The 23,242-nt window shown below is 52.4% G+C and overlaps 11 protein-coding genes across 11 annotated transcripts; 10 read left to right on the top strand and 1 right to left on the bottom strand.

The window, feature by feature from the left end:
• Nucleotides 1–333: 333 nt before the first annotated feature.
• Nucleotides 334–4,112, bottom strand: BKA78DRAFT_357665 (uncharacterized protein; the record flags this gene model as incomplete). The annotated part of the gene is made up of 2 exons (XM_066892257.1): nt 334–3,791; nt 3,845–4,112. The coding sequence occupies 2 exons, from the start codon at nt 4,110–4,112 to the stop codon at nt 334–336; spliced, it is 3,726 nt and encodes a 1,241-aa protein (XP_066738759.1).
• Nucleotides 4,113–4,412: 300 nt separating this feature from the next.
• BKA78DRAFT_328271 (UbiA prenyltransferase family-domain-containing protein) lies at nt 4,413–6,034 on the top strand. The gene has a single exon (XM_066889585.1). It carries the CDS (start codon nt 4,601–4,603, stop codon nt 5,861–5,863), a length of 1,263 nt encoding a protein of 420 aa, XP_066738758.1. The 5' UTR covers nt 4,413–4,600; the 3' UTR covers nt 5,864–6,034.
• A 1,059-nt stretch (nt 6,035–7,093) lies between these two features.
• Nucleotides 7,094–8,206, top strand: BKA78DRAFT_363568 (uncharacterized protein). The gene has a single exon (XM_066892492.1). It carries the CDS (start codon nt 7,301–7,303, stop codon nt 7,985–7,987), a length of 687 nt encoding a protein of 228 aa, XP_066738757.1. The 5' UTR covers nt 7,094–7,300; the 3' UTR covers nt 7,988–8,206.
• Nucleotides 8,207–8,776: 570 nt separating this feature from the next.
• BKA78DRAFT_300521 (uncharacterized protein) lies at nt 8,777–9,304 on the top strand (the record flags this gene model as incomplete). Its single annotated transcript, XM_066887214.1, has 1 exon — nt 8,777–9,304. One exon carries the CDS (start codon nt 8,777–8,779, stop codon nt 9,302–9,304), a length of 528 nt encoding a protein of 175 aa, XP_066738756.1.
• A 2,386-nt stretch (nt 9,305–11,690) lies between these two features.
• On the top strand, nt 11,691–12,899 carry BKA78DRAFT_357662 (uncharacterized protein; the record flags this gene model as incomplete). Its single annotated transcript, XM_066892256.1, has 3 exons — nt 11,691–11,959; nt 12,010–12,078; nt 12,128–12,899. The coding sequence occupies 3 exons, from the start codon at nt 11,691–11,693 to the stop codon at nt 12,897–12,899; spliced, it is 1,110 nt and encodes a 369-aa protein (XP_066738755.1).
• An 882-nt stretch (nt 12,900–13,781) lies between these two features.
• On the top strand, nt 13,782–14,685 carry BKA78DRAFT_384027 (uncharacterized protein; the record flags this gene model as incomplete). Its single annotated transcript, XM_066893085.1, has 2 exons — nt 13,782–13,807; nt 13,858–14,685. 2 exons carry the CDS (start codon nt 13,782–13,784, stop codon nt 14,564–14,566), a joined length of 735 nt encoding a protein of 244 aa, XP_066738754.1. The 3' UTR covers nt 14,567–14,685.
• Nucleotides 14,686–15,537: 852 nt separating this feature from the next.
• Nucleotides 15,538–16,260, top strand: BKA78DRAFT_300518 (uncharacterized protein; the record flags this gene model as incomplete). The annotated part of the gene is made up of 2 exons (XM_066887213.1): nt 15,538–15,563; nt 15,612–16,260. 2 exons carry the CDS (start codon nt 15,538–15,540, stop codon nt 16,258–16,260), a joined length of 675 nt encoding a protein of 224 aa, XP_066738753.1.
• A 1,022-nt stretch (nt 16,261–17,282) lies between these two features.
• BKA78DRAFT_240883 (uncharacterized protein) lies at nt 17,283–17,573 on the top strand (the record flags this gene model as incomplete). The annotated part of the gene is made up of 1 exon (XM_066883912.1): nt 17,283–17,573. A coding segment is annotated over one exon (291 nt), but the record flags the coding sequence as incomplete, so codon positions are not given.
• Nucleotides 17,574–18,727: 1,154 nt separating this feature from the next.
• On the top strand, nt 18,728–19,671 carry BKA78DRAFT_347944 (uncharacterized protein; the record flags this gene model as incomplete). Its single annotated transcript, XM_066890573.1, has 3 exons — nt 18,728–18,888; nt 18,936–19,148; nt 19,242–19,671. 3 exons carry the CDS (start codon nt 18,728–18,730, stop codon nt 19,669–19,671), a joined length of 804 nt encoding a protein of 267 aa, XP_066738751.1.
• A 537-nt stretch (nt 19,672–20,208) lies between these two features.
• BKA78DRAFT_232471 (Alpha/Beta hydrolase protein) lies at nt 20,209–21,129 on the top strand (the record flags this gene model as incomplete). Its single annotated transcript, XM_066883797.1, has 1 exon — nt 20,209–21,129. A coding segment is annotated over one exon (921 nt), but the record flags the coding sequence as incomplete, so codon positions are not given.
• Nucleotides 21,130–21,946: 817 nt separating this feature from the next.
• On the top strand, nt 21,947–23,140 carry BKA78DRAFT_62588 (uncharacterized protein). Its single transcript, XM_066893492.1, has one exon. The coding sequence runs from the start codon at nt 22,082–22,084 to the stop codon at nt 22,838–22,840; it is 759 nt and encodes a 252-aa protein (XP_066738749.1). The 5' UTR covers nt 21,947–22,081; the 3' UTR covers nt 22,841–23,140.
• Nucleotides 23,141–23,242: the final 102 nt, after the last annotated feature.

Here is a 23,242-nt window from a genome sequence, read left to right as displayed (position 1 = left end):
CAAAAGCAAACCACCACTCGCGAACATGTCAGTCTGGAGAGATAAGTCTCGGATGTTGAGAGAAAACAGAACACTGCCTCTTTTTCCGTACCAACGCCATGCGAACCGTGAAAAGACTAAGCGGCACTTTTGCCGCGAGAGGGCCTGCCCCGGCCCCTGCCCCTTCCCCTGCCTCGCGCACCGCCTCTGCCCCCTCTCGTGCTCGTCTTTGCGGGCGGAGGCGACTCAATATCCGCAGGGATATCCTGACCATCATCCGAGCTCTCATCGTCACTCTCCGTGGTGGCACCTTTGGGAGCCGTAGTGCTCATCTTCGGGGCAAGCGTTGACGGCCTAGAGGGGATAATTTCTTCGCCGCCGTCGCTTTCGTCGCTGGTGTCCGAAAGCTGCAGTCGTCTTCAACATGGACGCTGGCTTGTTGACCGCGGTAAAGCCAGTAGACGGAGCGGGAGACGACATGGCGCTAGACCTGTGGCCGTTCGGGGTCGAAATCCTCTGGAAAGTCTTGTTTGCAGGCGCGACGGCAACGGAAGGAACCCTAGCTGCTTCGGGCGACGATGGTTCCATGTCACTGTAATCCTCGTCACCTTCGGTCAGGCCAGCCGCTGCCATCTTCGCGCGGACGTTCTCTTCAGCTTGCCTCTTTCTTTCCTCCTCCGCCTCCTTCTTCTTTTGCACCTCCTGCGCGAGACGACGCAACCTCTGAGCTTCTGCCTCTTTGTTCTCCATGGGCTTGGGTTGTACCTGTGGACGGGCCATCGGTGCCATCGGCGCGACAGGTGCGACGGGATGCGGCGGTCTGGTAGGAAAATTGTCAGGTTTGGGAGGAGAATTGTCGGTTTCAGCGGCGGACTCTTGCTCTTCATCGTCGCTGATGGTGACTGCCATGTTTCCAGTACTTGCTCGACCCGGCCTAGAACCGCTGGGTCGAATCTGGGCACCGTTGGGTCTTTCTCCAACCGTCCTTCGGCGCTGGGTGCCGTCGCGCCAGTTGTCTGGAAGTTCGACCAATTCATCATCACCTCGAGCTCGCGCCCGTCGGTTGCGTTGACGCGGTGCAACGTACTCCTCTTCATCTTCTTCCTCTTCCTCATCGCCGGACCCGATATCAATCTCCTCGTATCTGACCTTCCGTTTCCCAGATTTGGTGCGGTGCCGAACATCAAAGTCGTCATCGTGTTCCAGAGCGACACGAGCCTTGTTCGGGTTCTTAGGTTTGGTGCCGTTGGCATTAGCGAGCTGCTTCTTCTTTTCGGCCACATCCGACTGCAGAATGACACTGGGCGCCGCCGTGTTACCAGAGCCGGAGGGTCTTGAACGGCGCGTCCTGTCCATTTCGCGGTTCCTGAATTCAGCGAGCTTGTCGGATGGCAGGCGCAGGACCACCATTTGCTTTCTTTCTTTCATCCTACCCAGCAGTCGAATGAATCGGCCTTCTTTCCTAGCCTGCTCGAGCCTGTCCTTTTCCTTCTGCTTGAGGTACTGCTTGGTCGCGTCATTAAGGGCCTGCTTTTCTTTCTTGCTTCCTTTGTTGGTCTTTTGCCTCTTCGCCGTCAACTTGATGGGATCCGAATCGTCGTATTGTCGCTTGCGTGTGAAGTCTTCGAAGCCGTTTGCATAGTCTCCGTAGCCATTTTCAACGCCCGTGTACCCGTCTTGCCACTGGATAGTCTGAGGTTCGTTGAAGGTGTCGTCAGGGTCTCCTTGCGACATGAAAAGGGGAGATTCATGGCCGTTGGGTCTAGCGCCGTCGAGCATTTCAGATGGGCCAGGCAAACCTTGGTTGGTCAACGGACCCGACCGCAAAGCAGGGTCCAAGAAGCTTTCGTCATCTGCGGCGTAGACGACTTGGGTAGACTCGTCCAACTCCTCCTCCTCATCATTTTCCAGCTGGGACTGGTCGTTGAGCCTCTCGCGCTGCGCTTCAGCCTTCCTTCGTTGCATCTTGGCCTCGTCCTCTTCCCGGATCCAATTCAGATTGGACACGGAAAAGTCGACCAGGGCCTCGACACTCCGAGCATCAGCAACCTTTTTCGTATCATGACCCAAGAGCGTTCCCTTTGGCTCGTACGGCCGTTGCCTAAGATCTCTCCGGCAATTGCCTGCGTTGCACACTTTTTGGCAATGTGGGCACTGCCACCGTGGATTTTCCATGATGGTTTGCGGCATCAAGTCGTGCGCTCTCCAGAGAGAGCCATAGCAGTACCATAGATCACAACTGGTGCACTTGGCCATTTTCCATCTCGGATGGCGCTTGAGGCAGACGTGGCACGATGCGGTCTTCGCCAATTGTGCCTTTGACAGCTTCTTGGTCGTTTTCTTGACAGTCCCGTCCTCGTTGACGATAATTTCCTCGTCCGACTTTTCATCCTCGTCTTTGGCATGCGGATTATTGCAATCGACCCAGGGTCTCAACTTGAGCTGTTCCTGGCAAATCTGAGCCAACGTCTTCTTTCCCATCGACCGCCTTTCTTCCTGTAGAGGAAGCGGCGTCGTTTCCGTGAGGCGACCATTCTCTATTTCAATGACTTGGGAGCGCCATTCTTCGTAACTGCGCACGAGGTCTTTCCACTTCCACTGCTCAACCCACTTGAGATCTGAAATGCAGCGACAGCTACGTCCCATCGCATAGCAGTCCATGCAGATGTCGTACGGCTCCTCAGTCTGTGTGGCTAGGCCGTACACGCAGGACTTGCATGTTAGAAAGCGGTTGAAAATGTTTCCTCTGCAATACGCGCAGGTGACGAAGGAGTCGAATTGCATAAACTCGGGATGTTCCTTTGGCATGTCGGGATTAAACATTTCCGAAAGCAGAATGTTTTTGTACAGCTGGAACAGTTGCTTGAAGTCACGTTTGAGTTGTTTGACCTTGACGCTCTTTTTCAAAAGATCGGCCTGCTCGACGCTCGCCTCGCTCTGCATTCTTGCTTGCCTGAGCAAATTGGAGTACTTCAGGAGCGTGTAATACACGATGGCCTTGTTTTTGTACTGCTCATCTCTGCAGACTTGACGCGCGTTTGGCAGGGCTTCTTCGAAAGCTCTTTCCAAGGTTTCGACGGTTGTCCTGTTCCAAGCCACCTTGATGGTTCGCGTCCCACGATTCCAGACTTGGTGGGGAGCGAGAGGAGGAATGAGCAAAAAGTCTCCGGGTCGCTGCTCAAGCACGTATGTCTTGAAAGGTGCGCGCTTCCACGCTGCCACTTGCGCGAAATGCTTCTCCACTTCGACGTCATGACCCAGGGTCGAAAGCCAATACTCCGCGACAAGGTGACGGTCTTGTGTCTCGGTCATAAACCAAATCGATGACCCTGGTTTCTCCGGCTTCCCATCCTCGCCCACGATGCCTGAAGCGTTGACCATGATGTTCTGGCCCAAGGAGGCGCACATTTCTCTATGGGCAGGCGTGTAGGTGCCTTCGTGACCAATGTAGCACATGAGGTTCTCGGCCCTCATTTCTTCGGGAAGGCTGCTCATCAGGTCGCCGGCCCGAGCAATGCCTCGTCCTTTCTTCCGACCGGTCGCGCTGGTCCCCTCGTCGACGGCGCCTGGACCGCCAATCTCACCTACGGTGTCATTGAGGTAGAAAAGGCCTGCGGGAATCAGCTCCTTTAACTTGTCCTGCCATACTTGAGGGCAGTCGATATCCTTGAGGTAGATTCTTTGACGGTTCTTGTCCTTGTAGTTTTCCCGCCGCTCAAAATATTGGTTGGTCAAGAGATCCATGTTTTTCAAGTAGTGGCCGATGGTCAAAGGGAGGTCCTCTTGTTTGGTGATGTCGCGGGCATTCTCCACTGTGTAACGGGTCAGCAACCATCTTCTGAGTGAAGCGTATGCATGAGCTCACCCTTGTCGCCGCAATTTGCCGCAAGCCAGCCAGGTGTGAAGGTCCATGGATCCAGTATTTCGTCAAAGCCGTCAATGACGAGCGGCTTGCCCCCCTTCACTACATAGCCAAGAACAAGTTTCTCGAAAGACTCGATGCCTTGATCTCTAATCGAATGGAGGCTGATCCGATTGACGTATTCGAAATTTTCCGTACTCTCTACCAGCGCACCGACATCGAAGTCGGGAGGGATGGGTTCAAAGACTGCGCGACGGCGGACAGCGGGCATGGTTGTCGAGGAAGTCGTTGAGAGCCAAGGAAAATCAGAGCTTCGTTCGGATGTTGCGAGTCCAAATGTTCATGGTCAAGAGTTGCGCATGAATGTGGAGCTGGGTCGTGTGAATGACAGGTGGTGAGATCCAGTAGGCAAGTGCCGAGTCGTCCGATGGGGGGTGGTTGTAAAGAAGTCGATGAAGAAAGATGGTGGTGGAGACGCGGGCAGCGGGCAAGTCGCGTCGTTCCGCGTGCACGGACCACCTCTCAGAAAGCCCGCGTTAGCGGCTTTGCCGTCGAGGCCACGACATTTTCCTCTCAACATCACATCGACACCACGTCAATTCGACGACGGTTGGGCAAACGGTCGGCTCGGAGACCAGGCTCATCAATCGAAACGATCCGACTCCTTTGAAATGCTCTGGAATAGTCAACCGTAGGAGGAGCTCTGATTTTTTCAACGTCCAGGAACGCATTTTCAAATTTTCCTTTTCTGTCTCCATCATGATTTCTTCTTCAATCTCCAAATGCAGAGGACGCTTGGGCATGGTGCGATTTGCTGGCCGGCAAATGGGCATTGTCTCACGAAGACCTCTGGATTGGCAAATGACTCTTTGCCGTGGATTAAGCTCTCCTTGCCGCTCAACCCCAGGATCGAAGCACCATGATAGGCGAGACGCATCATCACGAGTTTTCTGTACTGCGAGCAATGGTCGTTTGCAACAGTTTCAAACTCAGCATGCGACGCAAAATGATGCACCGCCTCCAGCGTATCAACCGCCGAGAAGCGGACTCCTCGCTCACCTCCCCACGGCTGTTGTGCCTTATGCCGAGCTAGTCCGCCTCGACAAGCCCGTGGGAACGTATTATCTTTTCTTTCCTTGTCTCTTCAGCACACTTCTTGCTGGTATTCATGCAACGCCTATAACGCCGCCTTCAACTATCGTCGGCACCACTCTTCTTTTCCTGACTGGCGCTCTCGTCATGCGTGGCGCTGGCTGCACCATCAACGACCTGTGGGATCGGAACTTGGATCCGCATGTCGCAAGGACACGGCTCCGACCGATTGCCCGCGGCGCTGTCACCCCCAAGCAAGCAATCGTCTTCACCGGTGGCCAACTGCTCACTGGCCTGGCGGTGTTGCTCCAGTTTCCTTTCGATTGCCTCTACTACGGCGTTCCTTCTTTGGCACTCGTTGCTACCTATCCGCTCGCCAAGCGCGTCACCTACTACCCGCAATTCGTCCTCGGTCTCACCTTTTCTTGGGGCGCCATCATGGGGTTTCCTGCACTGGGCATCGACTTGCTATCGGACACGGCTGCTTTGAAAGCTGCGGCATGTTTGTACATAAGCAATATTGCCTGGACAGTCCTCTACGACATGATTTACGCGCACATGGACATCAAGGATGATGTCAAAGCCGGCATCAAGTCGATTGCTCTTGCGCACGAGAGAAATACCAAGACCGTGCTCTCTGGCCTGGCCGCTGTGCAGGTAGCCCTGCTTGGTGCCGCTGGTGCTGCCGTCGGTGCCGGCCCACTCTTTTACATTGGTAGCTGTGGAAGCGCTGTGGCAACGCTGGGCACGATGATCTGGAAAGTCAAGCTGAAGGAGGTTGGAAACTGCTGGTGGTGGTTCAGACATGGGTGCTGGTTTACAGGCGGCGGCATTGCTCTCGGCCTGTTTGGCGACTATCTGGCACGCCTTCTGGGTTGGTATGATGAGAAAGGCAACACCAGTAGCCAGAAGGAGAGTTTGAAGCAATGAAAGTAAGACGTTTTCAGCTTTCTGTCAAGAGTTTCTCTGTCAATCAAGTTTTTGAATTTCTCCCGATGTCCTAGAGAAAGCTCCAAAAGTTGTCTGTTTGGTTGGGCTTGCGCGGGTTTTCTTTCCCAAAGACGGCCTATAAAGTCCTGCCTTTTGCTTTGAAATGTATGCTTTTGAGCTTCTCCAATGTCTCTCTATCTAACACTACCACCCGGCTAGCAGATGGACCACCAGCTTATCTGCGAATTATGACGGACAGGATGCAAATTTCGGGGATAGCAGACCTCAAATGCACTCCGAGAGACGAGACCAGGGAGGCATCACGGGCTCTGCCTTTAGCCTTTGAGGAGCGAGTAAGCCGGATTTTGTACTGTTTGACTCGACGTGCCAGAATTACCACTGCACAGTGCGGCGGACGCGACTACCCTGACAGTACCAGACCTCGGGCAGGCTGGACACATGAGTGACATCATTGCCCACTGCGACGCGACGCGGCTTTTCGTTCGTTGGCGCCTTCCGCACGGCAACCCTCCAGCTCCCCCTCTCTCTCTCCCCCTCTCCCTCTCCCTCTCCCTCTTTCTCACACTCATATCCCGTCGTTGAGTACATCAAGTATTCTGTTCGCGCGAACCTTTTTCATATTACTGTGCTTCCGAAAGCACCTCCGGCCACAACTTCGACGCTCTCCTGATCAAGAACACCCTTTTCTGATCTACAGAGCATACGCCTGGATTAAGGCCCGATCAAGAGACGAGGACAACGACTTCGACGCTCTCCTCATCAAGGGAACCCTTTTCTGGTTGATTCGGGAGGCTCCGAATTACCCTCTTTCTGGACTCTTTGCCATCGAGTTCATCGAGAACTGGTCTCGGACAGAGGGAAGAGAGGCGCTACTGTTCGACTGCCTCTCTTGGCCCTTCCTCTAATTGACTCACCCATCTACCGACCACCTCTCCAGAACAACACAACCCACTTTACCTGTCGACATTAGGGTGTGGCGCAAGCACTCGGGACTCGATTATCACGTCGATTACACAGCACGCCTGTTCTCCTCTTCCTCTTTTCCTCGACCAACCCACCCTTCCCGACCAGTCTGGCTACCTCAGGGTTCGCAGGCGATAGCGACCCAGGCCGTGACCTTGAATCTGGCCTTATACCCCGACGATCCCCTTGGTGCCCTCTTTGGTGATTTACTCCAAGTCCACAGTCGTAACGAAAGACTCTGGAAGAAGAGAGTCTCCGGCGAACTCCGACCGATACCTTCCCAACAGCGATTGAATCCACGCTCCCTCAGTCTCTGCGAGTTCCTTGCTCTCAAATAAGTTTCTCCGGGAGTCCTCTTTTCTGAGAATTTTCTCCTCGGCACACTTCTCCGCGGAACCGTCACTCCTAAAACATTTCTTGTTCTTCGGCCGCAAATTTTACCGGGAGTCCAACATGAACAACAATGGCCTTCAAGTTCGCGTTGTCGCAGGCGAGGCGTCCAGCTCCAAGACTTTCCATGTGTTCAAGGCCATCCTCTGCCGTACATCTCCATTTTTTGAAAAGGCTTTGAATGGTCCCTTCCTGGAGTCGCTCACTCAGGCTATTCATCTCCCTGGACTTCATCCCGACGTCTTCAGCTTGTTTCTCAATTGGACGGTGACTGGCAAGCTACCGGACCCCAAAAACTTCCAAAGACCCAACCCCTACGCAAAGGATCCGACGGATGAAAATCATTGGGACTTTCTAATCAGCAGTGCCATGGTGTTTGCAGAGTTGCACATGATTGGCAGCTTCGCCGAAGCGTTGCGCAAAGCGTTCTTCACCGTCCACTTCCCTAAGCTCGAGAATAATGTCGATAGTGCTCTGCGATACTGGCACAGCTTTCCGACTCACACAACCATGGCAAGGATATTTGACGGCGTTCCCAGCGGCGCAGCACTTGCGAGGAAGATTGCGAACGCAATCCTTGCTTTTTTCGATGACGACGTCCCCTTCCGAACCCCATTCTTGCTTCCGCTAGATATCCAAAGGGATGTACTAGAAAACGGCACAATATACGCAAGGGACGAGTATGGCTTGCTCCGAGTCGACTTGTCAAAGGCAGAAGACGCAGAGAGACCTCCGCCGGCAGAAATGTAGTGTCCGGCAGAAACACGGTGTAAGGCGTTGCGTTCCCAGGTTTCGGTTTGGTACGTTTTCGGGGGGCACTGGAAAAGGTTCGGTGGCCTCTGAGCTATTGGACCTTGCGAAAACTATTTAGGCTGCCTCCCGCCCATTGCAGTCTATTGGAAAATTGCTCCCTTCTTCTTCAATCGCCTTTTGATCTTATATTGTTACGCGGCTCTCGATCGAAGATACGGTCTTGCGTCATCAGCTTAGAGCGCATCGACTGCCTAATACATGCTTTTCGTCCTCCTTGAAATCTCACTTCTAGCCTCCATGATGATAGGTATACAGCTTTGAGATCGTCAGTGTTGACATATCGCTCTGCCTTCTCAAGAAGAAACCCCTGGCTTGCCTACATAAGTCCCTCTTGTAAGAATTTTTTACGTCCTTCACAGCGGCTGGTATAGCCTTTGCCAGGAAAAACTCGAATGCAACCCTGATGAGCACAATGTTCCGCAATCCAACCCTCTGGTCTTGGCCGCAGGTTCCGTCGACTCGTATATAAACAACATCGGCCCGCCGCAGCGTACTGTAGGCATGCAGGATGCTCCTGCCATCCAGAGTGCAGACAGTCCAATTATCATCAAGGAACTGCAACGACAAGTGGTACAATACCTTCTCTTAAGCATGGACTGACATGGACCTAGTCCCAAACCTCGGGTTGTAGTCGGCAGGTCCCACGAACTTGAGGTCTTCTTTGAGGACCAACTTGCATTGTGCGACACCTCGCTATTCTTCAAGAACGCCCTCAATGGCCACTTTATGGAGGCTCACACACAAGTCGTCCATCTCCCAGAGGTCAACCGTCACGATTTCCGCGTCTTTTCGGTTTGGATGGCCATTAGCCGCCTCCCAGGCGCTAGGATCAATCAGAAGCCGGAGAATATTGCGAGCAAGTCTCGTGCCACTGAGTCCGATTGGGACCTTATAATCAGCACCGCTATGGTCTCCGACGAGACCTACATGATCGGTGGCTTTGCTGCAGCTCTACGGAAAGCTTTCTTCAAAGTACACTTCCCCAAGGTAGAGAGCAACGTTGATGGTGCTGTCAAGTTTTTCCACGGTATGCCGACCCGAGTCACACTTGCCAGGCTATTGAATGAGATTGAGCATCATATTATTGGAACTGCATGGGAATTCATCATAAGCAAAGCAATGATCTTCGCTCACACTTTTATGATCGACAAATTCGCAGAAGATCTTCGCAAGGCATTCTTCAACGTGCACTTCCCGGAGGTCGAGAACTCCGTCGATGGATGGCTCAAATATTTCCACAGCTTCCCAAAGTGAATCACACTTGATAGGTTTTTGAAGAAATTACTAGCGGTGCGCGCGCTCCGCTGCTATAAGATCTAGAAGTATCTTAGTAAACACAATATACACAGAAATTGAGTTTGGCTTATTCTGAATTGACTCATCCGGGGCCGACGTTTACCAGCTTGGAGGAATACTACGTTACTACCGGCGGAAGGTTTTCTATGGTCTAGCAAACACTTTTTGGACTCGCCCCGCCCCGTTCCCTCCATTGCAATTTGGCTCTCTCTTCGTCAGTTGGCGCTCAGATTTATATTGGTACAGGGGTCTCAATTGAAACTAGGATCTTGGGTCTTGCCCCGGCCCATAAGGTACTTGCCAGAATCTTCAACAGCGTCCCCAGAGGCGTGACCCTTGCCAGAGAGATCGCGAACGCTATCCTATTTTTCTTCGATGGAGAAGGTGCTTTCCGTGTACCGTTCGGGATGGAAGCAAACATCGAGCAAGATGTCCTGGCCAATGGGACTATCTACGTCGAAGATGAGCATGGTATCATTCGCGTAACAGCGCCAAGTGCGTGCAACTGATGTAGTCGAAGATCAGCACGACTTGCGTTGGTTATTTGTCCGATCTGTTTTCATCTTTTGGCCGACACTAACACCATTTGCACTCCTTTCATAGAACAAGACATGCTGGCATTCTGCACGAGAAAGAAGTCGGTGGCTTGATTCGCGTCAGGGCATCAACGGCACACGAGTGACATGGCGAAGGAGCCATTAAAGCCTGTATCCTTAGACATTTTGATTTGATGATTTGGCTACTGTACACTTGATAGAATTAGAAACATTGGTAGCATTGAGGTCTCGTGGACAGTGCCATGTACAGAAGGACACGAGCAGATACGGAAGACTTCGTGGATAAGCGCTAGGGGACAATCGAGACATATTTTGCCACTAATTGAACTTGTTGGAGCAAATGATTGAGTGACTCAATCGAGTGATGTGCAATGAAGTCCGTGCCAAGTCCGCAGTAGCGTCGAAGCCTCCCGGTGAGTGACATTTCAGCGTATGGCTCGCGATCATACAAGTTTTTCGGATACAACCAAGGGGCAAACATCTTCTCCAAAGACAGGCGGATTCCGGGACTTTCCCATGCGTGACATGAAGCCCCTAGATGTTGGTCTTGTGGCGCAGCACTTGCCGAACTGCGTCTGTCCTCGATTTTCGGATCGGAATGATCATTTAGGTCGATCATGGTAACTTCTCGCTTACTGAAAGCCGAAAGAGTTGATACCATCGTCCCTTGGTTGTGCGATGGCCGATGTGCAGCTTGCCATGGAAACCAAGCCTCCCCGTGCGTTATCCGGAGACCTCCCGGGACAGCGACAACGGGCACACGGACCCGCGCTGCGCCTCTGGGGTCCATTGGTACTTCCCCAGACTTTGATCTTCTCATCAACATCCAATGAAAGTCTTCGACGGTCTCATGGACTTGGTTTACTCGGCACTAAAAAATTGCTCGGACCAGTTCAACCTCGAACACCATCCATCCTTGGTCAAGCATGCCCATCTTGAGGCGAAGCATCAGTATCTTGCTCATGCTCTCCAAGGGTCGGTACCGAAAATCTCAAGTCATGGGTCGCGAGCAAGAGCGGAGCACTAACGATGAGCGACCCAGTTGACAGCCCCTGAATGCGCGATTTTTGGTTCTTCGCTTTCTCGCAGCATCGCGACGAGCGAAGACAAGAGCAGGAGAGGCGATTTGGAAACCGAGCAACTGATGGCGATTGGAAACTTGATGGGAAGACCTATGAGTGTTTCAGGGGAAATCTGGATGTCAACACTGAGACGGCTCGCTTATTTCCGGAATAGGTAATTACCACAGCCTCAGCCCATCCAGAGGTACGACTGCGCAAGATCTGATTCTTTACCCGTGATGCGAATGGACTTGTTGGGTTGCGTGGTGGGGTTCAACCATCAAATCGCCCTGGTGGGCCACGTTGGTAGCCGGAAATCAGCATGGCACGCTCGGCCAGCATCGGGAGAAACGTTGAAACTACTCGAGTCGATGAAGTTGACTCACATTCAACATGTTTGGAACCCTCATCCAGTGGGAATACCTATCGCTTAGCTGGTCGTTACTGGGACAGCCGTCCAGTTCTCTGACTCTTCTCTGGCTGGGCGAAAGTGCAATTGTCCTTTAAAAGGCCAGCTCTTCCCGCCTCTGAAAGACAGAAATCCCACAGAAATTCCCACTCCTCTTCGCTCGTTATCTGATCAGCTTCAGCAAAACTCAAAGTTCAAACAGTCGCCACAGCACTCCAACAAGCGAAGTCAACCTTACCAAAGTTACCGACCACCTAACTTCAACCCCTTACCAAAACAAACTGCCTTCAAGCCAGACTTTACGACAAAACATCAAGATGTCGGCCCGGCAAATCGTCTCGACGCCCCGTTACGAACTCGTCGACATGGAAGCTCTCCTCGCGAGGGTCACCCGCGAACGCCGTATGAGAGAAGCACCACCAATCAACTACGCCGGCGTACTCTTCAAACGGCGACTTGCAATCGAGAAGGCCTTCGCGCAAAAGAGGGTCGCCGCCATCAACAAAATGTCGAGAATGACAACGACGTCGACGAACAAGGCCGCTTCAAGCCCCCTGAAGAATGGAGAGATCATCTCCTATGCCATGTAAGTCAATCTGCTCCTGATGGAAATTGATATGACTGACCATCATCCAGCGAGGAAGTCAAAACCCCTGAGACTACGAAGTCGGAACCCAAGCCGATTAGGATGCTCTTCGGTGACTGGTAAGCAATCTTCCCCTGGATGAAGGACTTCAAGCTGAGTCTTCTCTAGCAAGGGTGTCGATGTCAAGCTCCTCGTCGGCACGAACAATCAAGAGTTCCATGTCGAAAAGTGGAATCTCGTTTACCACTCCACCGTCTTTCAACACCTCATCCGCGATCAGAACGATCCACGCTTCGAACCTCTTGTGGTCAAAAATGTGGAACCCGACGCGTTCCAGCTCTTCAACACATGGATGTCAACCGGCGAGTTGCCCCAGCTTCAAGACGAGCACCTCTTGGCCCTGTGCCGCCAAGAAAACGAACCGATCGAAATCATCTGGGACGACCTTATGAGCCGCGCCTACATGTTCGCCATGGAATTCGGCTGCCATCAGTTTGCCAGGGACATCTACAGAGCATATGCCTGGATTCTGGCCCGATCCAGAGACGAGGAAAACAACTTTGACGCGCTACTTATCAAGGACACCCTCTTCTGGTTGATTCGGGAGGCTCCAAACTACCCCCTCTCTGAACTCTTTGCTATGGAGTTCGTAGAGAACTGGTCCCGGACAGAGGAGGGAAGAGAGGCGCTACTGTTCGACTGCCTCCCTTTGTCCTTCCTCCAAAAAGTCACCGAATGCTATCGAAGCGTCCAGCAAAAGAAGCAAGCCAACGGCGGCGTCTTGCCCGGCACCGTTGTCCTTCCTCCTCCGCGGAGAAGATGGAGGGAGGCAGCGGCAAATACTAGGAATGTCGCGGCTCCGATGGAGATCAGGGAGCCGGACCATCTCAGCCCCAACCAGTGGTTTTTGCAACGCTTTTTGTCCTTGATTTCGTTGTAGACGTTGATTCCAGGAGCGATGTGGGAGCAGAGCAGGTGAAGAGTTGTAATCGTGGAGTTCTGTGGAGAGGATGTTTCGAAGTGGAGTTGTGTCTGTTTGGATTATAATCGGGGAGTGCCATGGAGCAGAAGTTGAGCGGCGAAGAAGCGCGCTTTCTGGGTGGCTGAAGTATCGTGGCTCGGAGTTGGTGGAGTTGTGAGTCTTTTGGGTGTTGGTTCGGATTGGGTTACGAAACAGGAGTCTGAGGATCGCATTTTCCAACGGGAAGCTGTGTCAGAACGACAGCTGACAAATGAAACAATCCAAATCCTCTATTCGTTTGCAAAAATTGTGTTGGAGGTGAACCTCGGGAAAGAGCGTCTCGTTCGGCTGTTCTGATGCGGACTAGCGTCGCTGCGGGTTCCTAAATTTCCAGCTGCAGCAAATCACCACATCGCATCCTCTCCACCCTTCTTCACCTACATCGACCGACTCTACCCGGTGCATCTTGAGTGAGATCTCTGTCATCATTTGAAGGCTTCGGACGTTCAGAGCTCAGCAGACAATCTCCTCGAGTGCGCGGCGATACCAATAGCGCAAGGACACACTCCCGGAGCCTCATCCTCCGCCTCTTTCGCTCACTACTCAGTCAAGTACTTGACCCCAACACTCTGACTGATCAAAATCCCATCGGCTCATCTGTTGGATTCCAGGCTTGCTCTTCCGTTTTGGCTGCCCTTTGAGCGTTGTGGCCAAGCTGATTAAAAAACTCCAATTGGAGTTCTTGCTTGCCAGAAGGACTGGCTGCTTTTCACTCGCAGGAACCAGAGTCGCCATTTTCTCTCTGTTTGCAAGAGTCCTTCTACAACACAGGATTTTTCTCGGAGAGACCTAGGTAGCAGCATGGCACAAGATCCACCTGACGCTTCGTACGTATCCCTGTTGGTAAGTTTTCACTAAGCTAATGGGAATAATGCAGTGATGATGATCAGAGGCTCGTCACTTTTATAGTTGGCCCAGATCACAAGGAGTTTTCGATCCACAAGAGTGTCGTGTGTGCCCGGTCGCCAGTCTTTGACAAGGCTTTGAACAGCGAGTTCAAAGAAGGCAAAGAAAGAACGATCGTTCTTGAAGAGACGGAAGTAGGGGTCTTCAAGGTTGTGATGCATTGGCTTTATACCAGTCAGCTTCCTCGATTCCGAAAGACAGGCTTCGGTGCAGAGAAGAAAGAACAGGTTGTCAAATGGGGACCTTCAGATTTGAAGACGGACGAAGAAGGAAACACCCTTGAGCTCAAATGGGATTACCTCATGAGCAATGCCTACGTCTTCGCGCACTTGTACGACATCTGCGACCTCCGCAAAGACATCAATTCCGCCTTTGAAAAGCGCTTCGAGTACGACTCAGAGGATATTCCCCAGCCGTCATCTTACCCGTACAACACCACAATCATTCGCGTCTTCGAAAATGTCCCGTACGATCAGTCCTCTCTTTGCAAAACCTTTGCGCTCGCCTTCGCCAAGAACTGGCACCCAAGCGCAGGCACCGATACGGACACAGCGCTATTTGAGAACCTGCAGATGCCACCCAGCTTCACGCACATGGCTTTGGTACAGATGGCACGAATCCGACAGGAAATGGAACAGGCCCGATCCGGAAAGTCCGGCGCAAGACGCGTGCGCTGGTAGTCTTCACACCGGTTTCAAGTTTAAAGAGACTTCTTCAGAAGTCAACGAGTTGCCGAAATTTTGAGAGCCCAGGATTGATCGCCACACCTAAATTGGCATTGGATTTGCTTCCAGTCTGCATCAAGAATCTGGATTCCGATTTTGCAAAGCTTCCCGTTGGAGTTGAAGGTCTCGAACGGGTCAATCTTGAAAGATCGCTCTCATTCAAACTCCATACAACAATTCAAATGGCGTCGGCTACGGTCACAGTGCAGGAGGAATATGAGGGCTATTCAGCAGGCGGATGCAATAGCTCCAATAAAACTGATGCTGAAGCAGCTCTCAAGAAACAAAAGCTTTCTGAATCTTGCTCCCACTGTGCTTGTGATGTTAGGGGAAACTACCTACTGGCATGCTCACCACGTCCTGCATTTAGCTACACGCTATGCTGAAAAGACAAGTAAGTAGAAGATTAATCTCGAAGCCCGCTGACTCGTCGTTGCAATTCTGAATTGGACTAGTGTGTGTATGTGTGGGCGCGCGGGGCCCCTGAATGCCCTTCACTCTTCGCCTACCATCTTTCCACGTCCACATCATTCCCTCTGAAGACACCTCGATGGCAGAGCACCACTTTTCCTTGTGAGGTCCAGTCCTGACACTTGATTGACAGCCGCCTGGGCGCAGCAGTGCCGTTGATTGCGCCACCTCGCTTTCGTCTTTCCATCAGTTCAGGAAAAGTCTTTGAGGGCTTCATCTCGCCAGCTCTGTCCTTAAGGCTTTCACGATCGGTCTTCTCCCTCGCCTGGAAAGCTTCTCGACAGAACAAGGGTCGCATTTCGAAGTAAGCGGTCACTTCATCCTCAAAGATTTCTTGCTCTAACCATCTTCGAGGTCTCTCCAGCTCATTCGATTCTCGTATTCCGGCAAAGTGGGCACGGTCATAGCACAAAGACTGCGCATCAAAACATTTCCATGGACCCATAATCGTCAGCATGAAGTCCAATCTTCCAAATGCGGCGTAAGTATCTTCAGCATCTAAGGCACTCGCTTACTAACAGTTTTCAAGACGAGGCTGCCAAAAGATCGTGACCTTTAAGGTCGGTCTCAGCGAGTCGATTTACTACATCCACGATCACATCATCTGCTGCGAGTCCTCCGTGTTCAAGATGGCTCTTAACAGCGAGTTTAAGGAGGGCAAAACCAAAGAGATTGTCCTCGATGATACAGATGAACAGGTCTTCGAGATTATCATGCACTGGGCTTACACTCATGAGTTACCGGGTCCAAACTCTGAGCAAAAGTGGAAGGTGCAAATGAGAGAGGACGAAGACGGAGACGAAGTCGAGACGACCTGGGATTTCCTGCTGTCAAGCGCCTATGTTTTCGCAAAGAGGTACGACATGCCTCTGCTCGCTTCGGGTATCCATTGCCTTTTTGAGGAAAGATTCCGCACCTGGGAATCCAAGTGTCCACGTCTTGCGACAGTTGCCCGCGTCTCCTACAACGTCCCTATGGATTCATGGCTTTGTCAGATCTTCGTCGATCAAATTTCGGCGTTCTGGGATCGACGTGGTGCGAGCGACGAGGAGAAAAAGTACTTCCAATATCTCCCAGACGATATCATTGAACGAGTCTTCAACGGCTTTGCTACGGTCAGAGATCAGCTCGTGTTTGAGGCAGTTGAAGACTCAAAGCGCGAAGACTCAAGCGCCTGACGAGGCCGGAGAGGAGATGCCAGCGTACAGTACCACGCTACGGCAGTGGTAAGAGCGAGCTTGTCTGTTGTCATTGCTGAGACAACCAAATTGCGTTCAGCAGTAAGAGCATCATTTCCCTGGCCAACAACTCGGATCGGAATACTTTTGCTTCACAGGCACAAATTCAGGAGTCGAAAGAAGGATTTTCAGGTGACGTATGGCATAGCGCTTCAAAGGGACAGTCGAATTCAAGTACAGAGTTCTTGCTGCTCCCATGCTGCTTCCATGACTTTCATCAATGAACTAACACTGGGAATGAGAAAATTAACTTGCTAACATAGTGTTTACCGACCCGAAACTTCTACTAATTCTTCGTGGGCACAGCCACAGCGCCACAAATAGTGGACGACAGAAGCATGCGCAGGCATACAAAGGCCAGCGAACGCTAGGTGAGTCTCAAGTATCGGTGGTGTTGCCTTTGGTGGTTCCGAATCGGGCTAGCGGCTGTGTGCAGATACACACATCCTTTCTCAGGCTGCTAAAACTACAAACTCCTCCTCCTCCCCCAAAATTTCACCACTCCAGGTCAAAACTTTTTGACCCGCTCCCTCGAAGCTCGGCTTTTTCCCACACCAAAAGCCACAGCCACGCCGCCTCTTGATCATCCTCTTTGAGAGCCGCGCCGGCTCTGATAGCAATCCTTTCTGCCTCCGATCAATACTTCCGCTTGAACCTTTGCGTATTGCCCGAGCGAAACTCTAGGAACTCACTGGAGAGCCGCTTGAGTTGAGCAGCGAAACCGGCTAAGATCGGTGGGTACATATCCCCAGAATGTGTCTTCCTTTCTGACCGCGTCGCAGCCAACCGCGGATCTCGGACGATATTCTTCACGACGGAACGTATCTAGGAAATACCTGCCTACAAGTCCCCACCCTCCTACCAGCAGAATGGAGGATAAGCCTCCCAATGCTGCGTAAGTACTCTAGCGATCTACAACAAGCCATCACTGACGAGGCTCACCCAGCGAGAGCGAGCAGAGCTTCGTGACGCTGAAAGTCGGCCCGCTCCACAAAGTTTTCCTCATACACAAAGACATCATCTGCAACAAGTCCGAGTTCTTCATGCGTGCCTTTCAGGGCAACTTCAAAGAGGGCAAGGAACAAGTTGTGGTGTTAGAAGAAACAGAAGAGGATGTCTTCAAGGTCGTCATGCAATACCTCTACACCGAACGGCTGCCTGATACCTTCAATGGCGAATTGAAGAACAAGATCAAGACCGACGACGAAGGTAACACAGAACTGGAGTGGGACTTTCTCATGAGCGGCGCGTACGTCTTTGCCAAGATGTACTTTATCCACGGGCTGCCATCGAAGATTGAGTGGTCGTTCAGCATGCGCTTCAAAAGATCCATGCTGATACCCACGGCGAACGGTTATCCAAATATGGCCACCATCATCCGAGTCTTTAATAGCGTCCCTGAAGATTCTGGACTCTGCAAGCTGTTTCTGGAAAGGTTTTCGCACCACTGGAAGCCCAACACCAACGAGAGCATCGATGATCAGCTTTTTCAGCAGCTGCCGCTCAACTTTGCCCTGCTCGCAATCGAAGCCCTGGCGAAGCGTCGCGATGAGATTCAATCACAGAAGGTTGCTCTCAAGGAAGGTCATTTCTATGCCCCGTCGGGCTCAGCGTTTTCAGGACTCGAAAATATGACTGAGCGTGGCAGAACGGGTAACCAGGACTCCGGCACTTCTCCAACTAGAACAAGAAGCCCACCCGGCATTCCGCCCTACCTGATTCCAGACTTCGACAGATCTGCGACTAGAAGGAACAGAAGTCCAGCCATGCCACTTACCCTTCCCAGGGTTTTTGGCGACTCTCCGTAGCCAAACTCAATCCCGAAACTGCTGCTATCACAACCGGTACGTCTTACCGAACACGACATGAATGCCGCAGGGCAAAAGTCTCAAAAAGGGAGGCCATGGCATGCGGAAATAGATCGGAAAAGGCCGGCAGTACTGGAATTGGTGCCATGACGCATGTGGCTATATGCGACGGGAGCGAGGGAGAGAATAAAGACAGAGATTGATTGCAATGAGGTGAGGGGGCGGGGCAGTCATATAAATTCAATGAGAAACATCATTGGGAGCTTTCTTCCTGCTATTCTAGTACTGTTGGTGATTTTCGAAACAAGTGTTAGAAGCAAAGAAGAAAAAGGCTAAAGCAGGAGCTGCAAGTCAGTGGGAGCCACCGTTGCAGGACTTGAAGCTGGCCCTGGGTCTTCACAGCACCTCAGGCCGCCGGGTGAATGACAAACACACAAATTCTTCCTCCCTTTGGCAAAAACCGTTCTGAGCCAACTCGGCTCCAAAACCTCAAGCAATCGCAGATCATCCACCCGTAATTTCGACGAGCAGCTTCTGGTTCAACTCACCTCTTCATGTCAGTAGTCGCGCTGACCACTCACCTTTACAGGTGACACACCATGTTTTCTCTCGATGATTCTGCATCCAGGTTTCACAGGGGTCCCAAATTCACCGCTGCCGAGCGCAAATTCAGGGGACTCAAGTTGGCTCCTCCCAGTCCCGGTCCTCCCAGTTTTCTCCAAATGAGTAGAATGGAGGAGAGATATCCACCCAACGCCTTGTGCGTGCCTTCTCTGACACAAACAACAACATGCTGACCTCCTACAGGGAAGGCGACCAGGAAATCGTGACAATCGAAGTCGGCGAAGAAGGCAGAGTGTTCCGCATGCACAAGAGCGTCCTGTCCGAGGTCTCACAATTCTTCGTCAAAGCTTTCAAGGGCGACTTCAAAGAGGGAAAGGAAAGGAAGATGAAGCTCGCCGACGTGGAGCCAGAGGTGTTCAAGATCATCGGCCATTGGATCTACACGCGGGAGCTGCCGTCAGTCAAGGTCGACGCAGATTGAAAGCACGAGAAGATCCAGGACGCCGACGGGAACGACGTCGAGCTGCTGTGGGAATACCTCATGAGCAGCGCCTACATCTTCGCGGAGGTCTACCTCATCGAGCAGCTGGCAAAGGACATCCATTGCTGCTACCGCGAGCGCTACCGATCCAACACGAGCTACCCGCGGGCGATAACAATCATGAGGGTCTTTAAAAATGTTCGCGAAGATGCGTCGCTCTGTCAGCTCTTTGTCGAGCGGTTTTCCAACCACTGGGACCCTCTCTTGGCGTCGGCTATCGACAAGAAGCTTTACAACGAGTTGCCTCAGAGCTTTGCTTTGAAGTGCATGCTCAAGTTTTCAGACAAGCTGAAGAAGCGTTCCGGCGCTTCTAGCGCCTCAGCGTCCCCTCGATCCTCCGCTAAGGCAGAATCAAAGGAAACTGCTCGTTCCCCTCTTCGATTTGACCTTCGACCCCGGCCTATCCCACTTCACACTCCCGGTACAGTCTCACCATGAAGAGATGGACGCGTTCTGAACCAGGAATCTCGACATCCAAATCCGGTGGGGTCTATCAGGAAGCACGGCGCAAAGGAACATACCCGATTGCAAAGGTGGGGTTGCTGATGTGACGCAACTCGAGCGCGCGTTAGGTGGACAGGGGTTCGCGAGATATATGAGGGGCGAGGTACCTTACTGAGCTCTTTCTTCCACAATCACCTTCTAGGTGCATGGACATACCATTTGCTACTGCGTGAATTCCCGGTCCAGAAAGAGCAAGGAAGCTATTGATTTGATCGCTTGAGGACGGGTGCCTTGGACCATTCACCACGCCATTGCCAGCATCAGCATCTGAAGACACTGTTCTTCCACTCCCCACGTTGTACATCGATATCAAATCCTCTCGCTGCGCCAGTCTCGCCCTCGTCAATTTCGCCCGTCGCCAAAATGCCCTTCACGTACCCGGAATCCTCCAATCCCCCACTGAGCCACCACGACATCGCCATCACCCACGGGACTTTGCACATATCCTCGCACCCACCAAACGAATCCAGCAACTCCAAGCTCACGCTCCTCAACATCCACGGCAACTCCTCCTGCAGCCAGTCCTTCCACCGGCTCCTCTCTCACACCATCACACAGTCTCCTCCCTCATCCATTGTAGCACACCGCTCCCTCCTCCTCGACCTCCCCGGCCACGGCGCCTCAACCGACGCGCCCGATCCCGAGACCAGCTACACGCAAGCCGGCTACGCGGCCGCGGCGCTCGAAGCGCTGCACGCAATGGGGGTCCTGCCCCCAACGAACGAGCGCGGGGGCGTCGTCGTCATGGGCTGGAGTCTGGGCGGGCACGTAGCGCTGGAGATGGTGGCAGCAGACGAAGCGCGCATGGCGCGCGAGAAAGCGGCCGATGCGACTGCGAGCCCGAAGCGCTGGGTCAAGGGCATCATGATTGTGGGTACGCCGCCGGCGCTGGGAGAGGAGCAGGTGGCCGCAGGCTTTATTCATGAGGTGCCCAAGGACGAAGAGGGCGCGAGCCCGGAGAAGGAGAAGAAAGCTGACGAAGAGGACGAGGACGAGGACCACATGTTGCTGGCCGAGCTGGAAACCTGGCCGGCCGAAGCCTTTGACACATTCCCCTTCGAAGCCATTGGGCAACCGCACGAGGCGTGGATCCGCGACGCAGCGAAGCGGACAGATGGGCGCGCGCGGCGTATCATGTTTGCGGCGTTCAAAGAAGCGCGAGGCGTCGATCAGCGCAAGCTTTGCGAGGAGAGCGATGTCCCTATTGCCGTGGTCAATGGCGGCGCGGAGCCGTTTGTCAACCTGGACTATCTGGATGGGATTGCGTATAAGAACCTGTGGGAGGGCAAGGCGTATCGCATGGAGGGGTTGGGACATGCGCCGTTTTGGGAGCGGCCGGATCTGTTTGCTCCGTTTTGGGAGCGGTTTGTTGGGTTTTGCGAGGGGATTTGACTTGTAGATGAATAGTGTGTTGTTGAGGTCGAAAATTGGTCTGGAAGTTCATGACCATCTGCGTCCCAATCAGTAATGCATTTAGCCAGCAGTGCAAGTGCTGCTCCTGCTCTTTATTGAGCTCTTCAACTCTTCTACAGCTCACAACAAATATTGGCTAATCGCTTTGTTGACCTTCCGTGGATTTGAAAGCCGAGTAGACGCGGCCATGGAGCAGTGGAAAACTCCCATGTCAAAGTGTGCGCGCAGGCAGGCAGGGAGCATTCAAACGCCTTGCGCTCTTTAGTACTGGAATTCACCAAGTCCTTTGCGTCGAGTTACAGGGAGTAGTCGTAGCTACTTGTGCTGCGAACTTTGCTACCAGGCCTTGGAGGTGCTTGGACAAGTCGTTTGGCAGGTCGTCCCAATTAGGCTAGCGGCTAGTGTAGGTGCTGCTCTTGCTCTTTCCTTGAGCTGCGTCTCGCTTCCATGTCTCTTCTACGGACAGCCCGCGACAAGTTTTGAGATTCCGTGGATTTTGAAAGCTCTGCTCTTCTACTGAATGTCAGCGACGCTCGTCCTTGTTGCAGCAGGCACCCGAACCTCTTGGCAAGTACTGTTACCAGTATTTCTCCTCTTTTCCTCTCTCCTAACAGGCCTAAAGAATTTCTCCGATTGTCGAGAACAGTCCAAAAGTATATAGCGAGTAGGACGAAGACATCAGGAAGATGTCAGCATCAGAGTCGGACGCTACGCAATCTGAGCTGAATTCCAGGTATGAGCTCCCGCTACCAATGTGGATCAACGCAGTGTGCTGAAAGCATTCTCTAGCGACGATGAGTCAGAATTTGTCACAATCTTGGTGGGAAGATACCAGACGCTATTCACCGTCGAACTCAACCTTCTCAGCAACGCGTCCGACTTCTTTCGAGTTGCCTTCAGAAGCGACTTCAAGGAAGGCAAGGAGAAGCTGATGAGACTGGAAGATACTGATGACAACGTGTTCGACTTCATCCTGGATTTCCTAGAAACGGGCAGACTGGATCCGTGTTTGGACGACTACTCAGGCGGGGATGGTTTCATGAGAAGCGGGAACTACCTGGGAGTCAAGGAGTTCGCTTGGGACTATTACATGAGCAGCATTTACGTCTTCAGCGTCATTTACATGCTGGATTCCGTGGCGGCTAAGTCTCTTCAAAGTTTCGGCGAACGCTTGAAGAGGTATGAGAGTGGCAAGCTCCGGGACTTCCCCACCGCAGCCACAGTTTCCCGGATCTTCAACGAAATCCCGGACGACTCACCTCTCCGCAAGAAGTTCATCGACGCTTTTGTGAGACCGCTGAATTCGCAGCGTCGCGTCATCCGCCCGCATGATGAATCTCTTCGAGGACTGCCATCCGGATTCACTACCCCAGTCTTGGAAGCCCTCAAATTCCGAAGATCCGCGCTTGAAGACCAGTTGGTGCACATTGTCTGCACCAGCAGAGACCTCTCCAGAATAATCGATCCGACAAAGGCCAACGACAGGAGTTACACGGACTTTCTTGCGTACAAATTGGACGAAGAAGCAAAAGCCACGGCAGCTATGGAAGCCAAGATGACCGAATTGACAGTCGAAAACAACGACTTGAGGACGAAGAATGAGGACCTGGGAAAGGAGAAAGAGGATCTTGCCCAGCAGAATTATGGGCTGAGGAAGAAGATGGAGGAACTGGAAAAACGTCTTGGCTGATGGAGGAAATGGACGCAGCCAAGGAGGGGCGTGATAGACTGTAGCCGAGAATGATTGTATAGCACAGAATGACGGCGGGCGCAATTCAGACGCTGCGAACTTGATCTTGTAGCGAAGTTTGGAATATTGTGGAAGTTTAGAGGTGCTTGTACAAGTCGTTTGGCAGGTCGTCCCGATTAGGCTAGCGGGCAGACAGGTGCTGCTCTTTCCTTGAGCTGCGTCTCGCCTCCATCTCTCCTCTACACCCACAACAGACTTTCAGCTAATCCTTCTTTTGAATTTCAGTGGGTTTGGAAGCTGCTTTCTATCTCGACCTTTGTGCAGTTTCGCCCGAGCCTACTGGCAAGTATTGTCAGCAGTGTTTTCCCGCTTTCCCTCTCTTCTAACACACTCACAGAATTT

This window comes from Phyllosticta capitalensis (genome assembly GCF_038381095.1).
Source record: "Phyllosticta capitalensis strain CBS 128856 chromosome Unknown BKA78scaffold_13, whole genome shotgun sequence".
Taxonomy (NCBI): domain Eukaryota; kingdom Fungi; phylum Ascomycota; class Dothideomycetes; order Botryosphaeriales; family Phyllostictaceae; genus Phyllosticta; species Phyllosticta capitalensis.
This window is presented reverse-complemented; position numbering and strand designations above follow the sequence as displayed.